The sequence below is a fragment of the Meriones unguiculatus genome, chromosome 7, assembly GCF_030254825.1.
Source record: "Meriones unguiculatus strain TT.TT164.6M chromosome 7, Bangor_MerUng_6.1, whole genome shotgun sequence".
Taxonomy (NCBI): domain Eukaryota; kingdom Metazoa; phylum Chordata; class Mammalia; order Rodentia; family Muridae; genus Meriones; species Meriones unguiculatus.
This window is the reverse complement of record NC_083355.1, coordinates 107,939,559-107,963,806: the sequence shown is the minus strand read 5'-3', so window position 1 is coordinate 107,963,806 and position 24,248 is coordinate 107,939,559. Positions and strand designations below refer to the sequence as shown.

The following is a 24,248-nucleotide window of genomic DNA, read 5'->3' as shown; positions in this document are numbered from 1 at the left end:
TTCAGTCCCCATTCCTCTCACCAGCCCCTGGCCACCTCGGGTCTGCCCTCCTTCTGAGTGGACTTACACTGTGCTGGGCATTTTATACAAGTGGGATCTTCGACACTTAGGTCCCCATCTGATGCCTGTCACCCAGCGCTATGCATGGAAGAACTCCATTTCTTCTCCATGTGGATGAACTAGTTTGTCCATTTGTCTACGATGGCTATTTAAAGGCTGTCTGGAACCTTTGGTCACTGGGAAAGTGCTACAGTTACCATTGGCATCCAGGGGTCTCTTTGAGTACCCCTTTTTAACCCCTAATAGACTGTCTGTCTGGACCCTAAGATAGTCTGTGCTTAGCCATTTAAGAAAAAAAAATTTTTTTATTTATTTTTGTGTGTGGAGGTCAGAGGTCTCATGCTCTCTTTCCACCATGTGGGTCCCAGGGATCAAACTCGGGTCATCAGGCTTGGTAGCGAGCCATCTCACCAGCCCAGTGTTTAAAGCTTTTGATTCGGTTTCGTTTCCCACTTTGGTTTGAACACAACCCTTTCCCCAGAACTCAGTACTTAATGACAGCTGGTGTGTACCCTGTTGTGACTGATTTCAACACGAGGTGATATAGTCTGTGTCCTTGTATTCAGGAGCTACACCTCCTCACGGCAAAGCCTGTTTTGTCCCTACCTTGTTGTCCGTCCCAGCAAGTCTAAGACGGAGGCCTCATCAATCCCATTGTGCAGATCTCAAATGGAGGCACAAGCCGGGTACTCTCCCCAAGTCCACAGGGCTGAGAACTCTCTGGTGGGATTTGCATCTATATCCTCACCTACAGTCCCTCCTGGGTTCTTCATCAGAGGCCATGGCCCGTAGCTGTATGTGAGGACACATGCCTTTTCCAGAAAGCAGAAAAACGTGTGACACTGGAGGTGTTGGGGGCAGAGTGGGCCAATGAGGGCTTGAGGCCTGAGAACACGGTGAGAAGCCAGGCTTAGAGTCGGGCAGGAGGAACAGCCAGCATCACCTTTAGGAAGGCCCGAGTCACGTGGGATGGGGTGTTACTTGCAAACACCTAGTTCACAGCTGGGAAGAGAGAAGTCCATGGCTGCCTGCAGAGCTCAGCCCCACTCCTGTAGGCTGCCAGCAAAGATGGCCTGATGCTGGGGTGCTGGTAGATACCCAAGTGCCCCATTTCTGCCCTGCTATATCTGGACCCAATGCTCTCCCCACCTTTTTCTGTCTTCATAACTTCCTTTTGTGACCCTGGACTGGCCCCTGGTCCTCAGTGAGCCCATTTCCCTGCCTGACATCAGCTACTCCAGTAGTGCTTGGGCACAAACTACCCTGCTTCTTGCACTGGTGCCCCCAGGTCCTGGCAGGCTTGGGCCTTGGTGGTTGATGGCACCTCCTTGCTGAAAGGGTGGGCAGGGCTTTTTATGAGAGGGGTACGCTGTGAATGGTACCTTGGCCTCAGAAGCCTGACCGGCGTGTGTGTTGACAGCTGGACAAGATCGAGGGCGTGTTCGAAAGACCGAGTGATGAGGTTATCCGAGAACTGTCCCGGGCCCTTCGGCAGGCGCTGGGAGTGTCGCTTTTTGGAATCGACATCATCATTAACAACCAGACTGGGCAGCATGCGGTCATCGACGTCAACGCCTTCCCAGGTGAGCAGCAGGGCTGGGAAATGAGTCAGCCTGGGCCGGAATGGCCGAGCCCCGCGTTATTCTGGGGTCTAAGACAAGTACCGCCCCATGCAGCCTCTTAGAGAGCGGTGAGACTCCACATATCTAGCTGTGGGGAGGCGCCACGCCCAAGCACCCCACAGCACTGCATGCTCCTCCCCCCATCTTTCAATCCTACTATCAGCCTTGGTCCTCACTGGCCTAATCAGTCCACCCCACTGGCTCTCCAGACCCAAGGAGCTAAAAGTAACTTGGAAAAGACTCAGCGCCTATCATTCACAGGTATTGAGACTGAGCCCCGCCCCTCCCCCCCCCCCCCCCATGGCAGCATTTTTCTGAGGTCTCATAGCATGAAATGGCAGGGCCAGACCCTCCCAGGCAAGTGCTGCTTCCACTGTCCTGAGCTGCAAGGCTGAGGCTCAGGCCCTGCCTCGGCATTCCCACTATAGTGTCTGCTGCCACACAGATTCCCCACACTACATGCTGTCCCTGCTCCCTGCTGGAGCCTCGAGATGCTTCCGGCTTGGAGCCTGACTGTGCTGAACATCCCTGGTCTCCACTCAGCCATAGACCCTGGGGATCGCCACCAGCCGAGGCCTAGCCTGGAGCCGTTGGGCCAGCCGGAAGAGCAGGTAGAATATGCAGAGCAGCGCTCACAGGCTCCTCTCACCCCCTGCAGGCCCTAAGGCCAGTGGTCTGTGCATCATCTCTGGAGTTGAGAGGCTGAGGCAGGATTGCCGTGAGTTTTGAGCCATTGTAGCTAAATAACAAGACCCTGTCCCAGAAACCTGGGGTGGGGTGGGTGGTCAGATAAAGAAGAGGCAGAGGCCAGCTTTGAGTCTCCATGCCACCCACCCCAGCAGGGCCTTGTGTTTCTCCAGACCCAGATATCCCTGCCTCCAGTTGGCCCTAAGCTCCCACCTCATACCCACTCCCACCCCCTCCAGCCTCCTGAGTAGCTGGGACTGTAATGATGCTCATTGCTCCTGGACATTCTCATTCTCTTGATGTGGAGGGAGAACAGGCTGCCCCCACTCAGGGGCATGAGTGGCCAGGAAGCCACCTCACCAGGCCCCAGGTATGCTGGGTACTCAGTGCCTATATCCCCTTAACTTCCCAGAGAGTACATAAGCTCCTCCACAGCATCACAGTTCGAAGCAGAAAGCCAGGGACCCCAAAGAGCCTGCCAGCTCCATCTGTCACTCATTGACATCTGCCAGGAGCTATATGTTCGCTCTCAGAGCCCACAGCACAATTAGGAGGAGGCAGAGGATGGGGGTGGGGCAGCTGGGGTACCAGGAGGTGTGAAGTGGGACTAGACAGGATCAGAGGGGAGCCTCTGAGGCCTGACGGGGACTTGGGCAAGATGGGAGCATCCTCTGTCTGTGGCCTGTGCCTGACCCAGCTCAGACCCAGCTCATTGAGTTTCCCGGCCCCCCTGGTGTAGGTGGTGGGGCCTTTGAGGTCACCAGAGTATAGAGTGAGAGAATTGCTGTGTGTGAGGAGTGTCACAAAGATGAAAAAGAGATGTGGCGTGATCCAAGAGGATAGCCCACTAATGGTTTGAGGGTGCCTTAGAGCCACTGAGAAAGCCTTGAAAGAAGGGAGACAGACCCTTCCACTGGTGATGGGCAGGCTCTCCCAACAGCCAAATGCATTGTAAAGGCAGGAGGGCTCTTGTGTGATCAGGGAGACCGTCACCAAGAGCCAGTGTGAACCTAGACTCTGCCGCCAGGGGGGCCAAGCGTTGGGCTGTCCCAGTGGATTGGGGCACAGAGGTGGGTCTGTGGTTGCCAGATTGCTAAAGCAGGTGAGCCTGATGCCCAAGGGATGGCCTAAGGGTTCTATTGTCCCTGGGGCCTCAGGCAGAGGGGGTGGGGTCTGGGGGGTGACCTGGCACACCCGTTGGTGGTTCCTGGCAGATGTAAAGGCTTCCTGCTGCTACTCAGGAAGCCTGTGAGGCATTGGGGTAGGCAGAGCACCCAGCTTTAGAGATCAAGAAGCCTGAGCAGCAGAAGCAGCCTGTGTTAGAGCAGCAGAAGCAGCCTGTGTTACTGACCCTGCCTTGTGCTGTGGTGTGGGAAGGACCACTGTGATCTCTGCTTGCTTGTGAGAGGGGATACAGAGAGCTAAAGGACTTTGTCCAGGGTTTCAGTCCCAGAAGACTGTAACCCATCAGTCCAGAGCCTTTGCTCAGACTCTCAGACCTGTGATAGCTTAGAACACCGGGGTTCCCGCCTTGCATCAGCCCCTACTTTCACTTCTGTACAAATGGGAGCGTTCCCCGTGCTGCAGACAGATGGGTTTGCAGGTGGAGCTGGCATCCCGCCCTGCTAGTTTTCTTCTCCCAGGCTGACAAACACCGACCTACCTCAGCCTGTTTACTGCAGGCCCTGGAGCAGGTGACTCTGATATACTCTGGGAAGTTTTCCCTCCCTCTCTGCTCTTGTCTACCTGGTCCTCTGGGCCTCATCTAGGAGCTAAAGCAGAGTGGTTACTGGGGAGCAACCTCCTGGGTTTCTTAGCAACCCAACTGGGTCCTGGAGCTCCGCCCCTCCCTGCATTGCACTTAAACCTGTGCCTGCCTTGCCCTTCACTCTTTCCCAGGGCTGTCAGGGTATTGGGTCCTGAATGGGGCCTCTCAGTACCAGGTGTTGAAGACGTACGCAGGACCAGAGAATCTGGGTTAGATCACAGGTCTGTTACGTAGGAGCTTTGTGACCTGGGGCCCTCCGGGAGCCCTCAAAGTCCCCTGTAAGATGGGCTAAGGCTGTAGCAAAGGCCAATGGACATGCAGCTCACAGCCCAGTGGATGGCACCTCTGACACGCTGGGAACGCCAGCACGATGCCATCCCCGTCTTCTCCGTCGTGGCTGGCTTCCCTCCATATGTATACTGGGGACAGAGTTGTGAAGATGGCATTGGCATTGGCAGTGGGGTACTGCTTGCCAGCCGCTTTTTGTTAGCTTTAACATGAGTGCCCTTGCTTGTCAGACAGCCTCAGGCTTCCTCAAAACCACAGGGTAGTTTGCCAAATGACACAAGGTGGCCCAGTGGCCTGGACCCCACAACAGCGCCTCCTTAGCTTGTGCCAGTAGTATGAATGTCACCGGAACACATGCCAAGGTTTTATTAACCTCTTGGTACTCACTTGGTTACACTGTGGCATGATTATGGTCATAGCCAGGATCTTAAGGGCCGCCCCTCACCCCAGAAAAAAAAGCTGGCAGGCTTCCCAGCCTCAGCCGGTTCTGGTAGCCATGTACCGGTTCTAATCCAGGCACATCAGTCCAAGCAGATGGCGATGTACGTGTGCACAAACGTGTGTGTGAGCGCACATGAGCATGGGTGAAAGTGCTCTCCCTGTGGGTATTCACCAGCAGTTTTATGCCAGGCACGGAGGCCTGGGTGGTCTGTTCCTAGGTGCTCATCCTCAGAGCCTGGGGTACAGATAGCCTCCCTGAAGGTGTTTTGGGGAGAGAGGAAACAGATTTAGTTTGGGCTGCGGCTGCTGGGTCAGACTCCCCTAGTTTTCAGCCCTCCAGTGATGCTCACAGGAGCCTGAGCTGTGACAGCTGGCCTCCTTTCGCTGTGTGGACAAGAATGCTGAAGCTCAGTATGGATACAGTGGCCAGGCAGGACCCAGGTTTGAGGCGAGACTCAGTGTGTTAGGGAGGGAGTGTGTGAGGAATACGCCTTGGCCATCTCTTGACTGTTCATCTTGTCATTGGGTGGTTATGTCCCTGGCCTTCTATTACTGTAACAAAATACCAGAAACAACAGCACACAGAGGAAAGGTTATTTGGCTTCTGAAGGTTTCAATCCATGCTGATTTCGTCCCATCGATTTGAGCTAATGACAGGGCACCGGCAGCTGAAGCTAGCTGCCTGGCAGGAGAGGAGTCGTGTCTGACATGACTGGACATCTCCTTCTCACCACCTCCTTTAGCTGAGGACTAGCATTTAACACCCAGGCTCTGGAAAGCACACTGCTGGCCCAAACCACAGCACCGGGTGAGCCAGGCCAGTGCCGGACAAAAATATCTGCTGGAGCTGTAGGACTTCCCACACTCAGGGGACAGACAGCGTGCACCAGGCCCTGTGACCCCCACCACCCTGCCTCGTGTGCAGAGCCTGAGTTTCCCTTGTGAATGGTGTACCGAAAGTGCCTCCCCAGATCCCGGGAGCCGATTACTTCTGCATCTTTCTCCTCACCTGTGCCCTGGTTAATGCCCAGTACGTTCCGTGTCTCCATCTCCAGGCTATGAGGGAGTGAGCGAGTTCTTTACCGACCTCCTGAACCACATTGCCACAGTCCTGCAAGGCCAGAGCACAGGTGGAGCTGGCGGCACAGAGGAGGTGGCCCCGCTGAGGCACAACAGGCTCCCAGCGGAAGCGGCGGGCAGCCTGGCTGGCGAGCGGACGTGCAGTGCCAGCCCTGGCTGCTGCAGCAGCATGAAGGGCCAGGATGCGCCCTGGAAGACTGAGACCGAACCAGGCACCATGGGTGCCGGTGGCTCTGCCAAGCTGCCGCACCAGAGACTTGGCTGCACCACTGGTGTGTCACCCAGCTTCCAGCAGCACTGTGTGGCCTCCCTGGCCACCAAGGCCTCCTCACAGTAGCCACAGAGCCCAGGACCCAGAGGGGCGGGGCGGAGCCTGGGACACACCCGCTGGGCCAGCAGCTCCAAACAGGAACACTAATAAGAATTCCCGGTGATCTGATGCTTCTCTGTTTTAATTTTTTTTTTTTTTTTTTTTTTTTTACCTGATTTTTCTGATGTTATGATCGGAATGAGGCGGGGAGACAGAGCACAACGCCAAGTGGTCCAGCCTGGAGGATACCGCCTAACTCCTGCTGTGCACATCTCCTCACCGAGTTTACACACGCTTGTGTCCTCAACACTAGGTCTGAATGTAAGGTGGGGCGCGTGCGTGTGTGTGTGTGGTTGTCATGCAAGTGTGTGTGTGTGTATGTGTCTGTCTGTCTTCATGGCTGCTGTGGGCCAGGCTCTGGGCACTCTGGAAGGAGGCCCATATCTGGCCAGGCTGTTGCAGCTAAGTAGGCGAAAGTGTCTCTCCTCTCCACACCTGCTCACACCCAGACCTCACCCCTCCCTCTTTGCCCAGGTGTGGTCTCCTCCAAAGCTAACCCTTGCCCCTGTGCAGCTGACCCTTGCTTCTCCAAAGCCATGGAAGCAGCAGACCCCTTGGGGAGCTCTGTATGGGGGATCTGGGTTGTAGGAAGGGAAAAGAAGTTTCCTGTGGGGGTAACCAAAGGCCCTGGCTATCTTCACTGACTCCATGGAACATACCAGGCCACTGTCCTCTCCATCCTGCCCCTGTCGCTCATCAGGACCGGGAGGGAGGGCGCCTGGCTAGGAGTCCCAGAGTCTGCCAGGACCCAAGATTGTTGCTGGGACTTTGAACAAATCATTCGACGAGTCTTCAGGCCTCCACCTCCTCATCTCTTCCGAGTGGCAGAGACAGAACTGAAGGCCTGCCCCAGTGTTCTAGCCCACGCGGATACTTGCTTCTTTGTGCCAACAGCTGGAGCCCTCTTTTCAGGTGAGAGAGCAGGCCTGCGCCTGCTCACACACGCCAGCCCCTCCTGGTGCAGCAAGGCCTGGCGCAGCCCTGCTGTGTTTGTGGCAAGTACTTCCACTTCAGACTCACGGTGTCCCCGCAGCAGCTGGTAGACCACCCACTGGCCCCAGAGCCCACAGGAAAGGACACCTTCAGTGGAGCCCTGGATGAGCAGTCGGGACCCCCCAAGGGTGATCCTGTGTCTTAAGATACCAGTTCACTTTGCAAAGAGAATGAGACCTTCAGATTGTCCTTGTCCCAAGGTCCATTAAGATGAAAGACACTCGAGGAAGCACCCAGCAGCCCTGGGAAGGCCACTAAGTGCAGCCATGGTGGGGCATCTTTTGGGCAAGGAGAAGTTGGTTGGCTTTCTTGGAAACAGAACCCCAGGACTAACCACGTTTACAGGACCTGAGTGTTGACCCTGATGATGTCTGTACGTCGCCTTCCCAGGCCTGACCCTGAATGCAGGGGGTGGGAGGCGTGGCCGGCTCTTGCACTGCTTTATCTCCGGAATAAACTACTGAGATCAAACTGCATTTCACACGTGGTCACAGTCTTTAAAAGAAAGACGTTTAATAAGACAGCTGTGCCTTTTCGGTATAGAATTCCCAGTCTCTGCCTTGAGAACAGGCAGGGTAGGTGGTGTGGCAGGGTAAGGCTCCATCTCTTGGAGCTCCTTCCTCCCTGGGGTCACACCCGGTAAACCAGGTCCAGGGATCAAGTAACTGTATCCTGGCCATGCAGCGTTTTCCACAGGTCTCCATGCAGGTGTTGGGGGCGGTTGCGCTTTCTAGGAGTGGAAACAGAAGCTGAGACCTGGGCCTGCACTTCTGCAGAAACGCGATCTTCACAAACATGACACCACAGCACACTAGCTGCTGGGGTCTGTCCTCACCAGAGGAGATGAGTGGTCTCCTGGTCTGCCCTGGGACTAGGTCTTTGTCAGTATCACAGGAGAGTTTGCCACACACCACGGGCAGGCTAGCCTCCATAATTGTATCCACCAAATCCTCGGGGATTATTTAGGGGGCCAACCCCAGGAGCCCCATCAGCGGAGGAGAAACCACCCCGAGTGGACAACACTCAGGCTGCTGAGTAGGCTCCCCAGAAAGTCAGGACTTGGGGGACTAGGTTGGGGGGGGTCTGGAGAGGTGCTTGCTCTGCCATCCTGAGGACTGGTGTTCAGATCCCAGCACCTATGGAACAAGCCAGGCATCCAGCACCAGAGACAGGGATCGTCAGAGCGTGCTGGCTTCCAGCCTAGCCAAGAAAATAGGAGCCTCAGGTTCATGAAAGACCCTCTGTTAAAGGAGCGGGCAGAGAGTAATGGAAGCACATACCCTAGCCCTTTTTTGAGTATTTACAGGTGCCATACACACACACACACACACACACAGAACTTGTTTTTTAATGCCACAGCAAGAAACAACTGGGTTTTTAACAACTGGAGCAGGTAGCATCTGCTGGGCAGGCATTCAGTTCTTCTGACTGGTCCTTGTCTCTAGAACATTCACACTGATTGCCGACTATCGAGCCACTGGATGGCCTTGCCGAGGCCCCGGGAGGGGTTGCTTGCCCTTTTACATTTCCTACAAATTAGTCACTTAACATGGTGGGACCCCAACATTCTGTGGCTCCCTGCCCCTGTCACTTCAGAGCCCGCAAGCTGGCCTGAAAGAGCCCGCCTCCTCCAGCCTGGGTAAGCAGGTGGCCTGTGGGAATTCCTGGGGTCCAGGAGCTCATAGTTTGGATAGGCCTATTGTGACTGCTGCTGCCACCATGTTCCCCTGCCCTGCCCAGCCAGGTACAACTCAGATGATGGCTCCCAGGTTTCTCCACAGAGCCTCCCCTTCATGGTGAGGGCCTATACCTCCCCCCCACTTTGCTCTGCCAAGCCGGTGCCGGCATGGCCAATGCTCTGTGCAGAGAAGGGCTGGCCTCCATAGTGCACGGCCTCTTCTGCGTGGGGCCTCTTCTGCCTGTGTCTGGGAGGTCCCTCCTAGACCTCAGAGTCCTTCTCAGAAATGGTTGAGTTTTCTCTGATTCCCAGGTCTAACGGGGCTTGGCGTCTTGGAGGGGCCCCTGCAGGACATACGAGGTGGTATTTCCCTGAGGCCCTGCAGAGAAAGCTTACCCAGGGTTTATACGGAGCTCTCCTACTTGAGGAGCTAAGAAGTGTGCATGCCTGAGCTTTGGGATGGCTGCTGTTTGCCACCAAATACACTTGGCCCTGTGCTGTCTACAAAGCAGCGCTCTGTCCTTTGGCTCCCACAGGGCTGCATTTTTGCTCCCTAATGATAACACAATGCAGGTGGCTTGTCTTTGGGATGGGCTCCTTTGGTGACAAGGTGTCCCTCGGTTCTGTTGCCACTTTGTCTTGGTGGTGGACGGTTTTGGTCTCTGGCGTAGGGGAGTGAGTGTGATTATGTAACTGCTAGGAGCTGTAGCCTGAAGTAAACTATGTATCAGCAGTGACCTCTCACAGGGTGCCTCAGGTGCAGGCCACAGTAGCAGCAGGAAACCAGGTCTCATGTGAAAAGTTCAGGCCCAAAACCTCCCCACCCCCACCCCTCTCCTATTGTGTCTTCCACTGCCCCAGTTTTTGGTCTGTGTTGCCTGGTGCTGCCAAGCCTTACTGTAGAATTCAGCAGAGAGGTAGATATTTTACGTTGGGGAACTGAGGCACCGAGAGCCAGAAATGCTAGCCGGGCATTCCAAGTAGTGAATGGGCGATCCGAGGCATGCCGAAGGCAGGGCTTAGACCCTTGGGACCCAGCTCTCAAATACCAGCTGGAGCTCTGGGGTCAGCCTGATCTGGGGTAGCAGCAAAGCCACTGTCCCTCAGTCACAATGCGCATGCTGTTGCTTTTCCTAGCAGGAGAGTGTCACATAAGCAGACTGCTAAGGGTAAGGCCACGCCCAGGCCCCACTTCATCACCCCCTGGAAGCCCCTTGCCAGATGGCTTTTAGTTGAGGTGCATGGGGGGAGAACATGAAAAGATAAAGTTCCTGCCTGAAGCCAAGCCCAGCAGAGCCACACACAAGCCTAACTCATCCGAGGCTGCTTGGCTACGGAAGGATCCAACTTACCCCGAGAGGCAATGGGTTTCCAAAGCCAGGGCTCATCCTGGGTTTTGTGTGCAGGCATACTTGGCCACATACAAATGTTTGGTGAGTGACTGAGTGATTGGCCCTGGTAGACAGGACCCATGGGTCCAGCACCACTTCTAACCTGGCCTGATTACATAACCTATCAAAATTCCTGTGCTTAAAAGTTTGTGGGGGGAGGGGCCTGGATGGCTCAGTGGTTAAGGGCATTATAGCACCCACATAGTTATTCACAATGATCTGTAACTCCGCTTCCAGGTTTGCAGACATGCAGGCAGGCAAATAATACATGGAATAAAATGATTAAATTAACACAAAACAAAAACCTTTAAAAAATGTTTGATGTGTCAGCCAGGCCATGGTGGTACATGCCTTTAATCCCAGCACCTGGGAGGCACAGGCAAATGGATCTCTGTGAGTTCTAGGCCAGCCTGGTCTTACAGAGCTAGTTCCAGGACTGCTAAGTCTACACAAAGAAGCCCTGTCTTGAAAAATAAGACAAAGCAATACAAAAGTGCTAAGTCAGCTCTACCTGTGCCTTTAATTTCATTTTCCCTGCCTTCATTTCCCTGTTCTCAAACTTGGACCTAAGACCTGTTATTTTCTATTAAACTGTTCCTGCCCTTCCCACCCCACCCCCACTTCAAATACCCTGTAGTCCCATGCAGATCACAAGCCTGTGTTAATGGGCACTGTGGAGAGAAGCCGTGGTGCCCAGAGCCTGTGGAAGGTATCCTGGGGCCTGTCAGTCTCCACCCAGCACCAAGGTAACTAGGGGACAGTCCACGAGGACAGTGTCAGCAGAAACTGTGCCTGGCTCGAGCATAGCTGGGAGATAAGCAAGCAAGAGGCGGGGGGAGCCCCGTGCGCTGTCGCTCATCCCCACACCCCATTCCAGGCAGTCCATCAGCACCGTCCACGGAGGAAGCTGAGGTTCAACAATGCAAAGACACTTGGCCAGGAAATGGCCCAGAAAGGAGTCCCCCTAAACATACACCCAGCCCAACGTGGAAACTGCCCTGTCCCTCAGCCCCAGTCCTACCCAACTCAGAGTGGAAAGGGAAAGAAAAAACATCAAAGAAAAGGAAAGAGCCCAAAGCAAGTTTATTCTCCCTTCAATAAATTTTATCTGGAAAATCTTATAGTCAGGAGTTCTCGGCTTTCACCCAAAGGTCAGAAGTTATTGCAGATATGCCCCGTGGATAAGAAGGTGGAAGAGAAACTTCTAGAAAGCTGCCTGTGAGAAGGAATCCATGTTGACAGTCAGGGCTGCCCTGCAGAAGAGCCCAGGGCGGGGGCTGACAACAAGAGGGCGTGAGGGGCAAGAGGGCAACCTGGGCTCTGGCAGCTGGAAGCAACCCTACGAGGAGCAGCATTCAGGCCATGGGCCCAGGCTCACAGGGTGCCTTGAAGCCATGGCTGTCCCCACCGCCAGCAGAGCCTCATCCCCGCCGCAATGCCTGCAGCTGGCGGGCCACCCTCTCCAGCTCTGCCTCAATGGCTGACAGGCTCTCCAGCTCCTGGTCCTAGGAGGGAAAAGCAGAGTCACTTGAGGCCGGCCCTGACAACTGGCTTTGCCTCTGAGTCCCAGGAGATTTGTCCACGCCAGACACAATGATATTGGGATGCTCTGGGGACCATTATGCCCAAGGCCCCCATGGCCCATTATCCAGTTCCCATTTCGTCCTATAGGTCTCTGGACCAATAGGAGCCTGTCCCTTCAGAGTATGTGGTTCCTTTTAGGACCCTTCCTCAACCTGAATACCAGTGCTGGCTCCCAGGAGGCAGCCAGTCTGTCTTGAGCTGTCTCCCCTATGGCCTCTGTACCTTCTATATGAATAGTCAGAGCAGCATCGCCATGGACCTGGCCAGGGCTAGGCTCTGACCTCTGGTCCTCACCCTAGAGGATCCCACACTCTGGTCAGGGCAGTCAGGGAAGCAAGAGACCGTTCTCTGGACCTCTAAGTCTCAAACTTCCTGTCCTGACACGACGCTGTCCACAGGACGTTGACAGGGGCTGCCTTGGGCTTCGGGATTCTAGATCCCTCCATCTGGGGTGTGGGTTCCATGCTCTGAAGTTTCTAATAAGACTCTCCTGCACCTCGCCCTGTCCATAACACCCGGGGTCCCCACTTCTTCACTATAGGTTCCCTTCGTCTGTGAGAAAGAAGCTTCTGTGGGTGGGTAGAGGGATTCTTGAGGCTGTCCATCTTGTTCTGGGGTCAGGGAGCACAGTGCAGTTTTCTCATCCTTCCTCCACCTCCAAGAACAGGTGCTCCCCGCCAGTGCCCACTCCTAAGAGGAGCCTATTGCTCTCAGATGTCAGCAGGGCCCTGCTCCAGGTGGAAGACAGGGGTGGGGCCTAAAGAAAGTATTCCCTCCTCTGGATGAGCAGAAAAGAGCCTTGAGGTCAGGGCTGTGGATAGATCAGGCTCCCCGTGGAACCCCAACTCCCTCCGGAGCACTGGCTTGGCCAGGTCCCACCAAGGCCTCCTCTAGCTCAAGAGGCCTCCTGCCTGCCGAGAAGCCCAGTTCTCACCTTCCCTGGGGTCACGTCCCTGTTTCCCTGTACCACCCTTGCAGCTGCCCAAGTGGCCCTGTACATATTGAGGTCTTGAAAGTCATGTTCTGATTACGATAATGAGGTGAATTAGAGAGACTTCACACTCCCATTTCCCAAATGGGGGGAACTAAGGAGACCTAGAGTCAAGCAATTACCTGCCTAAAGTCACACAGCCAGGACCAAGTGGAACCCAAGTCTGCTGGCACCTCCATGACTCCCTATTTGCTCACCAAAGTCCAGCTAGCCCTACCCCTGCTATGCCATTGTGGGCTCTATGTGAGTTTGAACCCAGGAAGAGGCACAACTGTGTTGCTTGGGGACCAGGAGGACAGGGCCACCAACCATACTGTTTTCCTAGGTCCCTTAGTATCCCGGTTCCCAGGGCCACAGGTATGCTGAGAGAACCCCAGGCCAGTCCTGCCAAGCTCTTAATCCGAAGCACGTGCCTGACTCCCATCCCTCCCATGTCCTGCTCACACACTAGCAGAGGCAATATCTCCACTTCGTGTCCCTCAGGTAGGTCTGAGGCCTCCAGTACCAGCCATTCCCTGTTGGCTGGGTAGCTCTGTTGAACCCCTGGTGTGATCTGGTTGTCCCTCTCTCCCAAGACCATCTGAGCCCCAGCTAAGGGAACCACGTCACCTCAGTGGGTGAGGGGCTGCTGGGCATGGCTGCCCTTGGCTATACCAACCTCTGCTCTGCGATTGGCGCTCCCTTCCTCCTCCTTCTTCTCCTCAAAGTCGCCTCGGGCCTCCACACTGTCTTCTCTGGAAGATGGCCTCCAGCCCCGGCGCAGCTGAGGCCCAGGGTCTCTGAAGCCATAGGCCCGGGCCCGGAAGGAGAGCTTCATGGAGCGGTCAGGGTCATCCACCCCCTCCAGCCGCTTCTCCGCTGTCAGCTCCTTAGCCAGCTGGTCCATCCTACTCCATTGCTTGTCCTCCCATTCTCTGGACAGACGCTCTTCGTCCTCCTCCTGCTTATGCTCCAGCTCTTGGCTCTTCCCTCCTGGGAAGAGACCTTGGGGGTCCCCTGCCATCGTCTCTTCCCCGTCTTCCCCCTGCTGAGAGTATTCCGGCTCCCCCTTCCCTTTCGATGACAGAGCTTCAGAGGCCCCAGTCTTTCCACCTCCGTCCACTGCCTGAGACTGACCTGGAGCAGGTGGTGGCAGGAACAGGAAGTGAGGAAGGGCCCCCATTCCCCCAGCCCCTGCCACTCCCCCAAGGTCCTCTGTGTAGCCACCTCTAAGGCCAAGCTCACCTTTCAGGGTCCAGCTAGCCCCTCCAGAGCAGCCCCACCCAGAGCACAGAGCAATCTCCAAGCCCTGCTTTGCAAGACCTTCTCGAAGCTCAAGGAAGTGAGTTGGCAGAGCCCCTCACTGAAGATCACCCTGTCTTCTCTCCATTTTCCAAGCACCTTCCCCTAAGCCCCCCTCTTGCCTCCCAGGTGTAGAAGAGTGATTGACGCTTGGTTCAGGAGTCAGACGAACTGAACCCGGAACCACGGCTCTTATTACCAATTAGCTGCGTAGCCTTAGGCAAATTATATAACCTCGCTAAGCCTGTTGCTCCCCTAGACCGTGGAGATGATACCCGTGGAGATGATACCCAACTTTCAGGGCCATTATGGAGGTGGTGTGAGGTCCCTTCCCACCCCTCTCCCAGACATATCAGGTGAGGTCCCTGTCACCGCACATACTGTCATCTTTCTGGGTCTCCTTGTAGCCAGCCTGAAGGTTGGAGCTGGGGGCTGCAGTGGGGACTCCTTCAAGGCCAGCCTTATCTCTAGCCTCTTCTCCCTCTTCTTCCTCCTGCTTGGCTTTTCCGGCTGGCTGCTGGGCACTCGGGCCTCTTTCACTGTCCCCTGTGGCCTGTGGGTCCACATGCTCCTGGCTGGGGAGGGTGGCTGGTGGCTGGGTAGTGGTGACCGTGTCCTCCCCAAGGGACTGAGTGTCCCCCATCATAGAAGACTCCTGCTCTGGGAAAGCCTGAGGCCTAGGTCGCTCCGTGGTTCCCTCAGAGCCATCCTGTTGTACCTCGTCAGAATCCTCTCTCTTCTCCACAGTGTCCTTGGAGGGGGCTTCTGCTTCCTCGTCTACAAACACAAAAGGACAGAGTCAAGCTGAGGAGGACCCGGCTGCCCTCGGGGACTCCTGGTGTCAAGTTCACACCTGCCATCAGATGTCTTGACTTCCAGGAAGCCCACCCCAGGAGAAGGATGGGGGTCACCCTTTCATATGGGAATCTGAGCTGAAAACAATTGAACTGGGCTTCTTTAATTCTGCTTCTTCTCAAAACCTACGTGATTCTTGGAAGAAAAAAAAACAAAAAAACTGGAACCCCGGATAAAGATTAACACAATTGAAAACAACCCCAGAAGATAAAGCTTTGGACTTTAAGATAGCGGCTGGACTGCTGTGTGATCTGGGGTAGGTCAGTTCACCTTTCTGTGCTCGGGCGATCCCGGCATGTCCGAGTACAACTTGTGCCTTGAGCGTTGGGATTAGTGCTGACCGGGCTGTCTTTCCTGAGGACAGCCTTTTAAGAGCAAAACTCGCCTCTTTCTGGACTGACTGGCTGAAAAGGCACCGCCGGGCACATGCTGCTGCCTGCTTTAGCAGGGCTTCGGGGTGCCCAGGCCACAGAATCTCAGAATCATGTTCAGAAAGGCAGGACCCCTGTCACTGCTCAGACTCCGGAGGCTTGCCCTGTTCATGCTGCCAAAGGTCACGTTCGGGGTCTCTTTGCATTAGAGCCTCCAGTTGAGTATGCACACACGCGCGCACACACACACACACACACACACACACACACACACTATTACCTTCTCACAGCACCACAGTGATCTAACGGTACACAGGAGTCTGTGCAGCATAACACGCGGCTACCGGGGTGACGGGGCAACTGGTGTGGAGGTGCCTGGCACCCCCCTATGTGCCCCTATTTGGCCCAGAGGATGACCATGGGCCGACAGCTGGCACCTGGGCTGTCTGTCCACTTTGGACATAAAAACCCCAGTTCGCAATTTGCTGTTCTTCCAGGGTAAGAAGCTGGGCGCCGCCACTCAGGGATGACCTCGATAGCTTCAAGGCCAATGGCCCAGATTGTTTTGTGTTTAGAACCCATTCCTCTGGACCCTCCTTCAGTACCGTAAGATGGCACCGAGCCCCAGAAGGACAGGAGCAGGAGACAGGGGCCGTGTGGCAGGGGCCATGAGGTTTGTCCAGAGTCACTGCTGCCTCTGGAGCAAGGGGCTATCATGGGGACAAGCCAAGGGCGTTTGATTGCCAAGGGACTTACTCTCCTGGGCCTCAGGTTTCCCATGTGTAAGGGAACAGGGATGGTAGCTGCCTTCCTGCTCTGAAGAAGCAGCGCCCCCTGGGGGCCTCTGTTCTCTTTGCAGCCCCCTTCCCCATCCTGGTGGGGCCACACTGACCTCGGAGCCTGGCCTCAGGGTTCTGGTGCTCAAACACTTCCGAGAGCTCTTCCGCAAAGCTGCTGTGTGGCTGCTGCTGCTGCTTCGGCGGCTCCTGGGCCCGCTCCTTGGCACCTGGTGGGAGGGGACAAAGGAAGGTCCCATGTGGTGGAGCCCTGACATATCTGTCCATGACACCAAAGGCCTCCCTCGAGGTCCAGGCTCTTAGCTGGAGCTCATCAGGCCACACCATCCCTCTGAATCAGTGTCCCCGGGGGGAAACGAAAAGTTCTCGTGCCTTAGAGAGCAATAAAGACCCAAAATGGAACAGACAGGAGCAGTGAGGGACCCTCAGGACCCAGGACCCTACAGCAACCCTGGACTCCTCATGGGTGCTCTTTATTCAAGCAACCCCTACTGCTCTGAAACCCCAAGTCTGGTGCCAGGAGAAGGTGGGTGCTACGCCAGCCTTCAAACCCAGGGCTGTACCTACCCCATGGTCCAGAGTCCCTCTGCCTGCAGCGGCCCCTGCTGCCACTGCTGCTGTCTTGAGTGTCCTGTCTTGAGAGCTCTGTCTGCCTCAGGACACAGCTCTGCAGCTGTGGGTTCACTGTAGGCAGCTAGGAAGTGTGCCCAACCCAGCTACAGTGGGCTCCAGGCCTTTCCCGGCCATGCCCTTGGGCAACATGGGCTCCCCAAGGCTCAGGTGCTCATGTATAAGCAGACTTGTGGGAGATGTTAAGGCAGAGGTCCCTGTGCAAGGATATTACACAGAACCCAGGAGGGAATAGAGTGCCAGCCAAAGATGGCTGAAGACACACCCAGTGCCCTCACAACGAAAAACAGCCCCCTGTGCACTGGATGCTGGCTAATATTAGATACACACGTGCGAGGATAAAGGGTGAGGTGCATTCCTTCCTAAGAGTCTCTGTTGAAATACTTAATTATTTAAATGGAATACCCGTCTGATACTGACCTTTACATGTATCATTAACCTATGTTTTGCTAAAAAGCACCACCCTGGAGACTGGAATTCCTGAGCTCCAGCCCTGCTTCAACCCTGGCTACCCCCTGAGGAAAGAGGCCACGCTTACGGGGCCAAACCTGGCATGGGGTCGGGATGGGGGTTAGCGGTACATGCCTGCAATCCTAGGACTCAAAAGGCTGAGGCAGGAGGACTGCAGATTCAAGCACAGTGTGGGCTATGCAATGATATCCTGTTTCAAAACAAACACAAAGCCAGGACAAAACTGATTATCACAACCCCAGCACCCCCATCAGCCCCTGTATGCCAGGGCATACCATGAATAGGCCATGGATTTGGGGGCTTGGGTTTCAGTTAGTGGAGTGCTTGCCCAGCACGCATGAAACCTTGGGTTCCATTTTCAGGACCACATAAAACAGTGTGGTTGCCCAGCACTCTGGAGTTGAAGGGTTGGAGGACCTAAAGTTCAAGGCAGCCTGGGTTGCATAAGAGACCCTGTCTCAAAAGTAAATAAAGGAAACACTGAAGGTTGGTGTTTATTGCCAAGACAGACCAGCCGGTAAGAGAAAAGGGGCAAGCAGAGGTGCTGGGGTTAATTTTGCTTGCCTTTCCCCCAAATCTGTCTCTGTTTTCATACACAGCCTCAGGATGGCCTAGGTTTGAGCTGGGCAAAGGTGAGAGATTCGTGCACAAGGCCCCGTGGTCCTCTCCCACAAGCAGGGCGGCTTTCCTCAAGAGGCAGCAAGGGCAGAAGTGGGCCTGTGACACAGGAGTTCCAGGTCTCCAGGGTGGAGCTTCACCCTCCCTCAAACCAGGAAGTAGCTGGGGTCGGGGAGGTGAGATAAAAGCCTAACTTTCCATGCTGGCCCGACGTCCAGCAAGCAGATCCTCAATGCTGTGAGCCCTCGGCCTCACACTCGTGTCTGAAAAGTGTCTGTGATCTTTCTTTCTTTCTTTCTTTCTTTCTTTCTTTCTTTCTTTCTTTCTTTCTTTCTTCCTTTCTTCCTTTCTTCCTTTCTTCCTTTCTTTTCTTCTTTTTTGGCTTTTCGAAACAGGGTTTCTCTGTGTAACCTTGGCTGTCCTAGAACTCGCTCTGTAGACCAGGATGGCCTGGAACTCACAGATGTCCACCTGCCTCTGCCTCTGCCTCTAAAATGCTGGGATTAAAAGTGTGCACCATTGTCTGTCTGTGGATTTTCTTAATTCAGTGGGAAAAGTCGCCTCTCAGTCTAAAACACACCATGAGTCTGGTCTGTGTTTAGAGGCAAACAAGACCTTGCCTCCCCCATTCCCCAGAGAGCAAAAAGTCACACGGAGGTGAGAGCCTTCTCTTCTTGTGGACTCCTCCTGGCATGCCTGCATGACTGCCCTCTGGAGGCCGAGGAGTGTCAACAGAGCTCCTTCTGCTCTTAACAAGGCCTGCTCACTGTGTGACCTTGGGGAAATCACTGCGCCTCTCTGAGCCTCGATCTCTTCAGTTTAGACAGTGGGGCCAGGCACGGAGGACCTTTCTGCTCTGGAAGTGAGTATGCTCAACCCCCAACCCCGGTCCTCTCACGCTCTGTTGCTGGCTTTCTCCCGGGAGTGTGTGCGGTGCTGAAATACCTTGGAGAGCCAGGTCTTGGAGTTCCTTCAGCAGATTCTGGTGTCGCAGGATGGAAAGGATCCTCTCATCTGTGGAAAGAAAGCCCGGTTATGGGTGGCTTCCAGAGGACAGCCCTGGGCAGAGGGATTAGTGTGGACACTTTCAGCTGAGCTCCAGCGTTTATTCTGGAAACTCAGCACCAGGAGGCGGTGGCCAAGCCTGGAGCTTGGTAGAACACTTTGGAAATGAGGTCCTCGTTTCCAAGATGTCAGTCACCTTCCTACTGCAGCGGAAAGGTCACCAGCTGACTCCATGCCCAGCCTCCAAGGAAGGGCTTCGGACTTCGGACTCCAGTGCGTGTGTAAATGCTTGCCACTTCCACGCTGTCTGTCCTGTCTCTTCCTTCTTCCTCATTTTCTACATGCATGCTCCAGCCCAGTTTATTCTGCCCAGGATTCTAACTGCCACCTGTCCCCTCTGACAGTCTTCAAGCCTCAGGGTCCCCTGAGCAGTCACTTCTCCGTGTGTTCCCCAGATTCCAGCACTGACCAGGGTACGGGGCACCGACTGCTGGATGAGATGGTTAAGCCTGGGAGGGGCTGCCCGCCCACATCCTGGTCCCCCGGTCCCTCCTAGCCTCTGGCTCCTACCTCCTTGGAGGGTCTCCAGACATTCTGGGCTGACAGGCATCGGGCTGGGCTTGGACAGCGAGTCAGAGATGACCTCCACGACACACTTCATCACCTGGGAGACAGCAAGGCGGGCCGTGGCTGGTGTGAATATGGAACTCAGTCCCCAAGGTGCCGGGGCAACTTTCCCAGGAGGGCAGAAAAGCATTTGTGTCATCTGCAAGGGGTCACGGGGCCCAGATCTGCTTCCTTAGCCAGACTACAGATCCATGGAAACAGAACACACACAGTCCAATTACATGGGCATATCAGTGTGTGCCTCAAGGGGACCACTGTTGAGGGAGGGGTGGTTCTCCAAGATGGTGCTGCCTCTGAGACCTAAGAGGACCTCTTGCAAAGGGCTGGGGTCTAGCAGATGTCAAAGGACCAGCTCCTCCAGGCTGCCCAGTGAGGAACACAAAACCGCCTGGGCTCACGCTTGCCAGAAACAGGACCACGTCCCCATTCTGCAGCCACACTGTGTGTTTCCACATCATCCCACGGGAAGAATCCCCTGGCTGGATGTGGGATACCAGGCCAACAAGACATCTCTCTGAATGTTTTATCCAGCCCCAGTGAGGTTCGGCAGGCAGCGAAGCACCCAGCAGGTGCACGTTTCCTGAAGATGGTGCTCGAGGTTGCTGTGTGATTTTAAGCAAGTGACTTAGTCTCTCTGAGCCTTCAACAACTCATCTGTAAAGCGGGAGTGAGAACGTCTACCCAAAGGAAGACACTATCCAGCGTGCGGGGGTGGGGGGGGCGGGGGAGACTGCAGCATCACCCCTACTCCCACAGCCTGCAGCTGGGTGGAGGAGCAGAAGGTGCTAGACATGTGTCAGGCAACCCAGGCAGGGAGTGAAGGTGTGGGAGGCTGTGTCTATCCAATCCACGGTTCCAGGATAGCACGCTGGCAAAGGCTGTCAGGGTGTGTAGTCATAACAACACCAGAGAGAGCATTCGGGCCTTCCCCAGCGGCTGGTAACCAGACCCATGCTGCCATACTGTTGGGAGTGGATCTGACAAGCAGCTCCTAGAAGCAGGTACCCTCTCTGCCCAACACCAGACTTTGTACAGCGAACACCTGGCAACCACCATCCTTTGAGCCTCTGAGAGGAAACAGGAGTTGGGCAGGGGCCTTAAGAATGCTGGGGATGTGGGCGTTGTGCACGTCTTTAATACCAGCACTAGGGAGGCAGAGGCAGGTGGGTTTCTCTGAGTTCAAGGCCAGCCTAGTCTACATAATGAGTTTCAGGACAGCCAGAGGGCTACATAGAGAAACCCTAGCCCAAAAAGAAGGAAGGAAAGAAGGAAGGAAGGAAGGAAGGAAGGAAGGAAGGAAAGAAAGAAGGAAAGAAAGAAAGAGAAAAAACACAAACGAAAGAAAAAAGGATACCCAGGAAATAAAAAGGAAGGCTCAGCTGGGCAATGGCAGTGCACATTTTTAATCCCAGCACTTGGGAGGCAAAGGGAGGCAGACCTCTGTGAGTTCGAGGCCAGCTTGGTCTACAGAGCAGGTTCCAGGACAGCCAGGGATATACAAAGAAACCCTGTCTTGGAAAACAAAAAGGGGGGGCAGGGGGAAGGCTCTAGAAATATCAGTGAAAAGAGCCCCCTGAGTGCCTGGGTCTTCACCCCATGAATCCTACTCTTTCATTATAGGGATAAAGGGACACTTTATCCCTTTGAGGTAATTGGATTTATCCCTAGAGAAATTGAATTGTCCAAGGTTGCACAGCTAGAATGAGTGGTGAAAACTTAAACCCTGGCCCATGTACACTTCAATTCAACAAATAAGTGGCGAGTTCTCTTTGACACCAGGCCGTGGCCTCCCACAGAAGACGGCCTTCGGAACATGGAGAACAGGACTCTCTGATGCTCGGGTGAAGAACATCCCTGGCTCTGATGTGAACGAAGTCTGTGCCTCTGATACGGCTTCTATCTTACTGCCAGAGGAAGCCCCGGGCAGAGGGTAGGGGAAGAGGGTAAGCCCCAGCCAGCAGGTCTGCGGACACCTATGACAGGAGAAGCCATGGTCCCAGCTCAGAGCAGTGTCCAGGGTCCCAGGACCCAGCAGGTGAGACAGGGGCCCCTTGGGAAGTCACTGTAGCTGGACAGCAGGGGAAGCTAGAGACCTTTGACGCCTTCTTGTGTAAGCCGCTGCAGTGCTGGCTTTTGGCTCTACGCCAGACTTCTTCCTGCAGCTGCCTGAGGACTGGCCATGAGGTGTCCACCGGGCATCCTCCCTCTCCCAGGGCACCCAACATTTCTTCTTACCTTGGTGTCCCCTTTTGTCATGGGGCTGTTCACAGGGAGGGCAAAGACTAGAGAGAGAGAGAGAGAGAGAGAGAGAGACTGAGTGAATGGGTGAGTGAGTCTGAAATTGCTGACTGGGGCTATCTATCCCTCTGCACCCAGGGAAGGGAAGCCCAGTCCTTCCCCACAGGGGGCTAAAGGAACCCACTCACCCAATGCTTCCCCTCAAAACGATCCCCACCCAAAACCCCAAATAAATTGGCAGCAACTGATTCTGCTTTCCCTCGGTGCTGTCCCAGGGGGGGAAGCCCTCAGAGGCTGCCCTGAAGAGCCTCAACCCTTCCCCACGGGAGGAGGGCGGGGGCAGAGCTGAAATCAAGTTCAATGAAAACAAGGCCAGCCATGTAGTGGGACTGGGGTAGGAACAGAAGCAGGCAAGGGGAGAACCCCCAGAGGTGGCGGGAAGGAGCTGGGGTGAGGGCAGAGATCAAGGGCAGACTGCAGGGTGGAAGGACAGGAGATGGGTTGGGGAGCCAGTGGCGGTCCCCTCTCTCCACCAGTGACCTTGGGCAGCGTGGAGGCCGGACACTGGTGGGTGATGTGCGGTGGGGGGGGAGGGAAGTGGGAGTGGGCTGCCCCGCGGGGTTGGGTCAGGCTCTCCAGTCCCTCCGGGTGTGGTAGGAGGCCACGTTAGGGGTCTACAGGGAGCGCCCAGAGGGTGCTGTCCGTGGTGCTGAAGCCTCGGGAGCCGCAGGAACCCTGAGGCAGGGGATTGGGACCCCGCTCACCTTGCCCGGCGCACAGCAGAAGCGCCACGACCGCAGCGGAGCGCATTGCGAGCCGGGTGGTGAGGAAAGGGTGGACGCGCTGCTGCAGGAGGATGGCGGGAGTGGGTCTGTGGTCTGGCCACGGGAGCTCTGCACCAGCGAGAGCGCTGCGGTAGAGGCGGCGACGGTGGTGGTGGTGGTGGTGGCGGCGGCGGCGGCAGGAGCAATGCTATACCCCACTTTTATACACACGCACACACCCGCGCGCTCACACGCACACACACGCGCACACCCAGGAAATTACGTCATAGGACCGCCCCCTGCGCCCTTTTCCCACCTTCGGGGACCGGCCCCACCTGCAGCCTCACCCCGGGCTGCCTCCGTCCTGCTCCTGGCTTGGTGACTGTAAAGAGCGTCCAGCTTCCGAAGGGGGCACAGCTGAACCTACTGTCAATTCCCTGTGTGGCCGTGGGCAAGTCACTCCTGTCTCCCAGCCTCGCTCTCCTTCCCTATTCCCCTCTCCAGGCAAAAGCTGACTTTTCCTCTACTTGTGGCACTTTTCTCTTGATTTCACTGGCGGGAGGCACGCTCCAGAACTCCCTGGCATATCCAGTGGGTCCCGCAGAAGCCTCCCGACCCTGCCTAAGCGAGGCCCCTCTTTTTCACAACACACTTTTGTGCCTCACATTCTATCAGTGTCTCGGCGCTGAGAGCTGCTCACTGACAGCCAGTGACTTCCCACTTGGCCAGTGTGTGGACTGAAGAAGGTTCAGCCCACACATGGATGAGTCCTGGGTCCACAGCTCTCAAAGGGCAGGTGGGGCAGCAGTGGGAGGCAGTTTCCCCCATCAAGCTAAACCGGAAGCGGTCAGTCCTAGTCCAGCACCCCAGGGCCACCTCTCCTCCATCAGTCGAACCTTCTTAAATGGTTGGGTGCAAGTCTGCTTCCTGGTTGGTTTTCCTTCACCCCACCCCCAGCTCTACACTCACCCTTTGGACCACATGGGAAGCCGTCTGTGGCCTACACCCAGTGCCATGGTGAATCTGGTATCTGGGTGACAGTTTGGCGCTGGCTGGCATCCCTCAGAGCCTTTCCTTCCTGTCCCCACCTGCTGCTGCTCTTTCCTGCTTCCTGCCCACACCCCCCGCCTACTTGTGCCTCTAAAGGAGAGACTGCTTTGCATGTATTCATTCAACAACATGTGTTAAGCATCGACACAGGCTTAGAACACCTCAGAGCACCCACTCAGCTGTGTTAGATGATGAAGTTACAGCGGTAAACAAAGCAGCAAGACCAACCCTTACAGAATCCCCTTCCAGAGAGTGAAAGACTCAAGGTGCCCAGTATTTTGGGTGGTAGTCAGGCTAAGGACAAAACTCAGAGAAGGGGGCAGAGTTGTAGAGAGGGACAGGAAAATATTAAAGAGGATGGCTTTGAGCGGCCCTGGCAGGAGGTGGTGTTTGCAAAGGCGATGGAGTGGGCCAGCGCCTGTCCTGAGGGAGGGCTTTCTTTCCAGGAGAGGGAGCAGCCAAACGTCCTGAAGGAGGAAGGCTTCCGGCCCATTTAAGGAACAGCAAGTGGGTGGACACACTGGGCTCCCAGAGCCCTGGGGGAAGAATAGCACCCATCTCAGCTCACAGTTAGAAGTATGGGCGATC

General features: G+C 55.4%; 2 protein-coding genes across 3 annotated transcripts in view; one reads left to right on the top strand and one right to left on the bottom strand.

The window, feature by feature from the left end:
* The window catches only part of Itpk1 (inositol-tetrakisphosphate 1-kinase), a 134,622-nt gene extending 126,837 nt beyond the window's left edge, over nucleotides 1-7,785 (top strand). For both annotated transcript variants that reach the window (XM_060388076.1, XM_060388077.1), the window contains 2 exons: nucleotides 1,481-1,643; nucleotides 5,922-7,785. In XM_060388076.1, coding sequence (XP_060244059.1) covers nucleotides 1,481-1,643; nucleotides 5,922-6,283 — 525 coding nt within the window. In that variant the 3' untranslated portion in view covers nucleotides 6,284-7,785. The remainder of the gene's footprint in view (nucleotides 1-1,480; nucleotides 1,644-5,921) is intronic.
* A 3,657-nt stretch (nucleotides 7,786-11,442) lies between these two features.
* Chga (chromogranin A) lies at nucleotides 11,443-22,901 on the bottom strand. Its single transcript, XM_021628214.2, has 8 exons — nucleotides 22,611-22,901; nucleotides 21,844-21,890; nucleotides 19,552-19,645; nucleotides 18,922-18,990; nucleotides 16,353-16,466; nucleotides 14,616-15,011; nucleotides 13,612-14,069; nucleotides 11,443-11,883 (listed from the first exon to the last, which is right to left on the bottom strand). The coding sequence occupies exons 1-8, from the start codon at nucleotides 22,654-22,656 to the stop codon at nucleotides 11,800-11,802; spliced, it is 1,308 nt and encodes a 435-aa protein (XP_021483889.1). The 5' UTR covers nucleotides 22,657-22,901; the 3' UTR covers nucleotides 11,443-11,799.
* Between the last annotated feature and the right edge of the window lie 1,347 nt (nucleotides 22,902-24,248).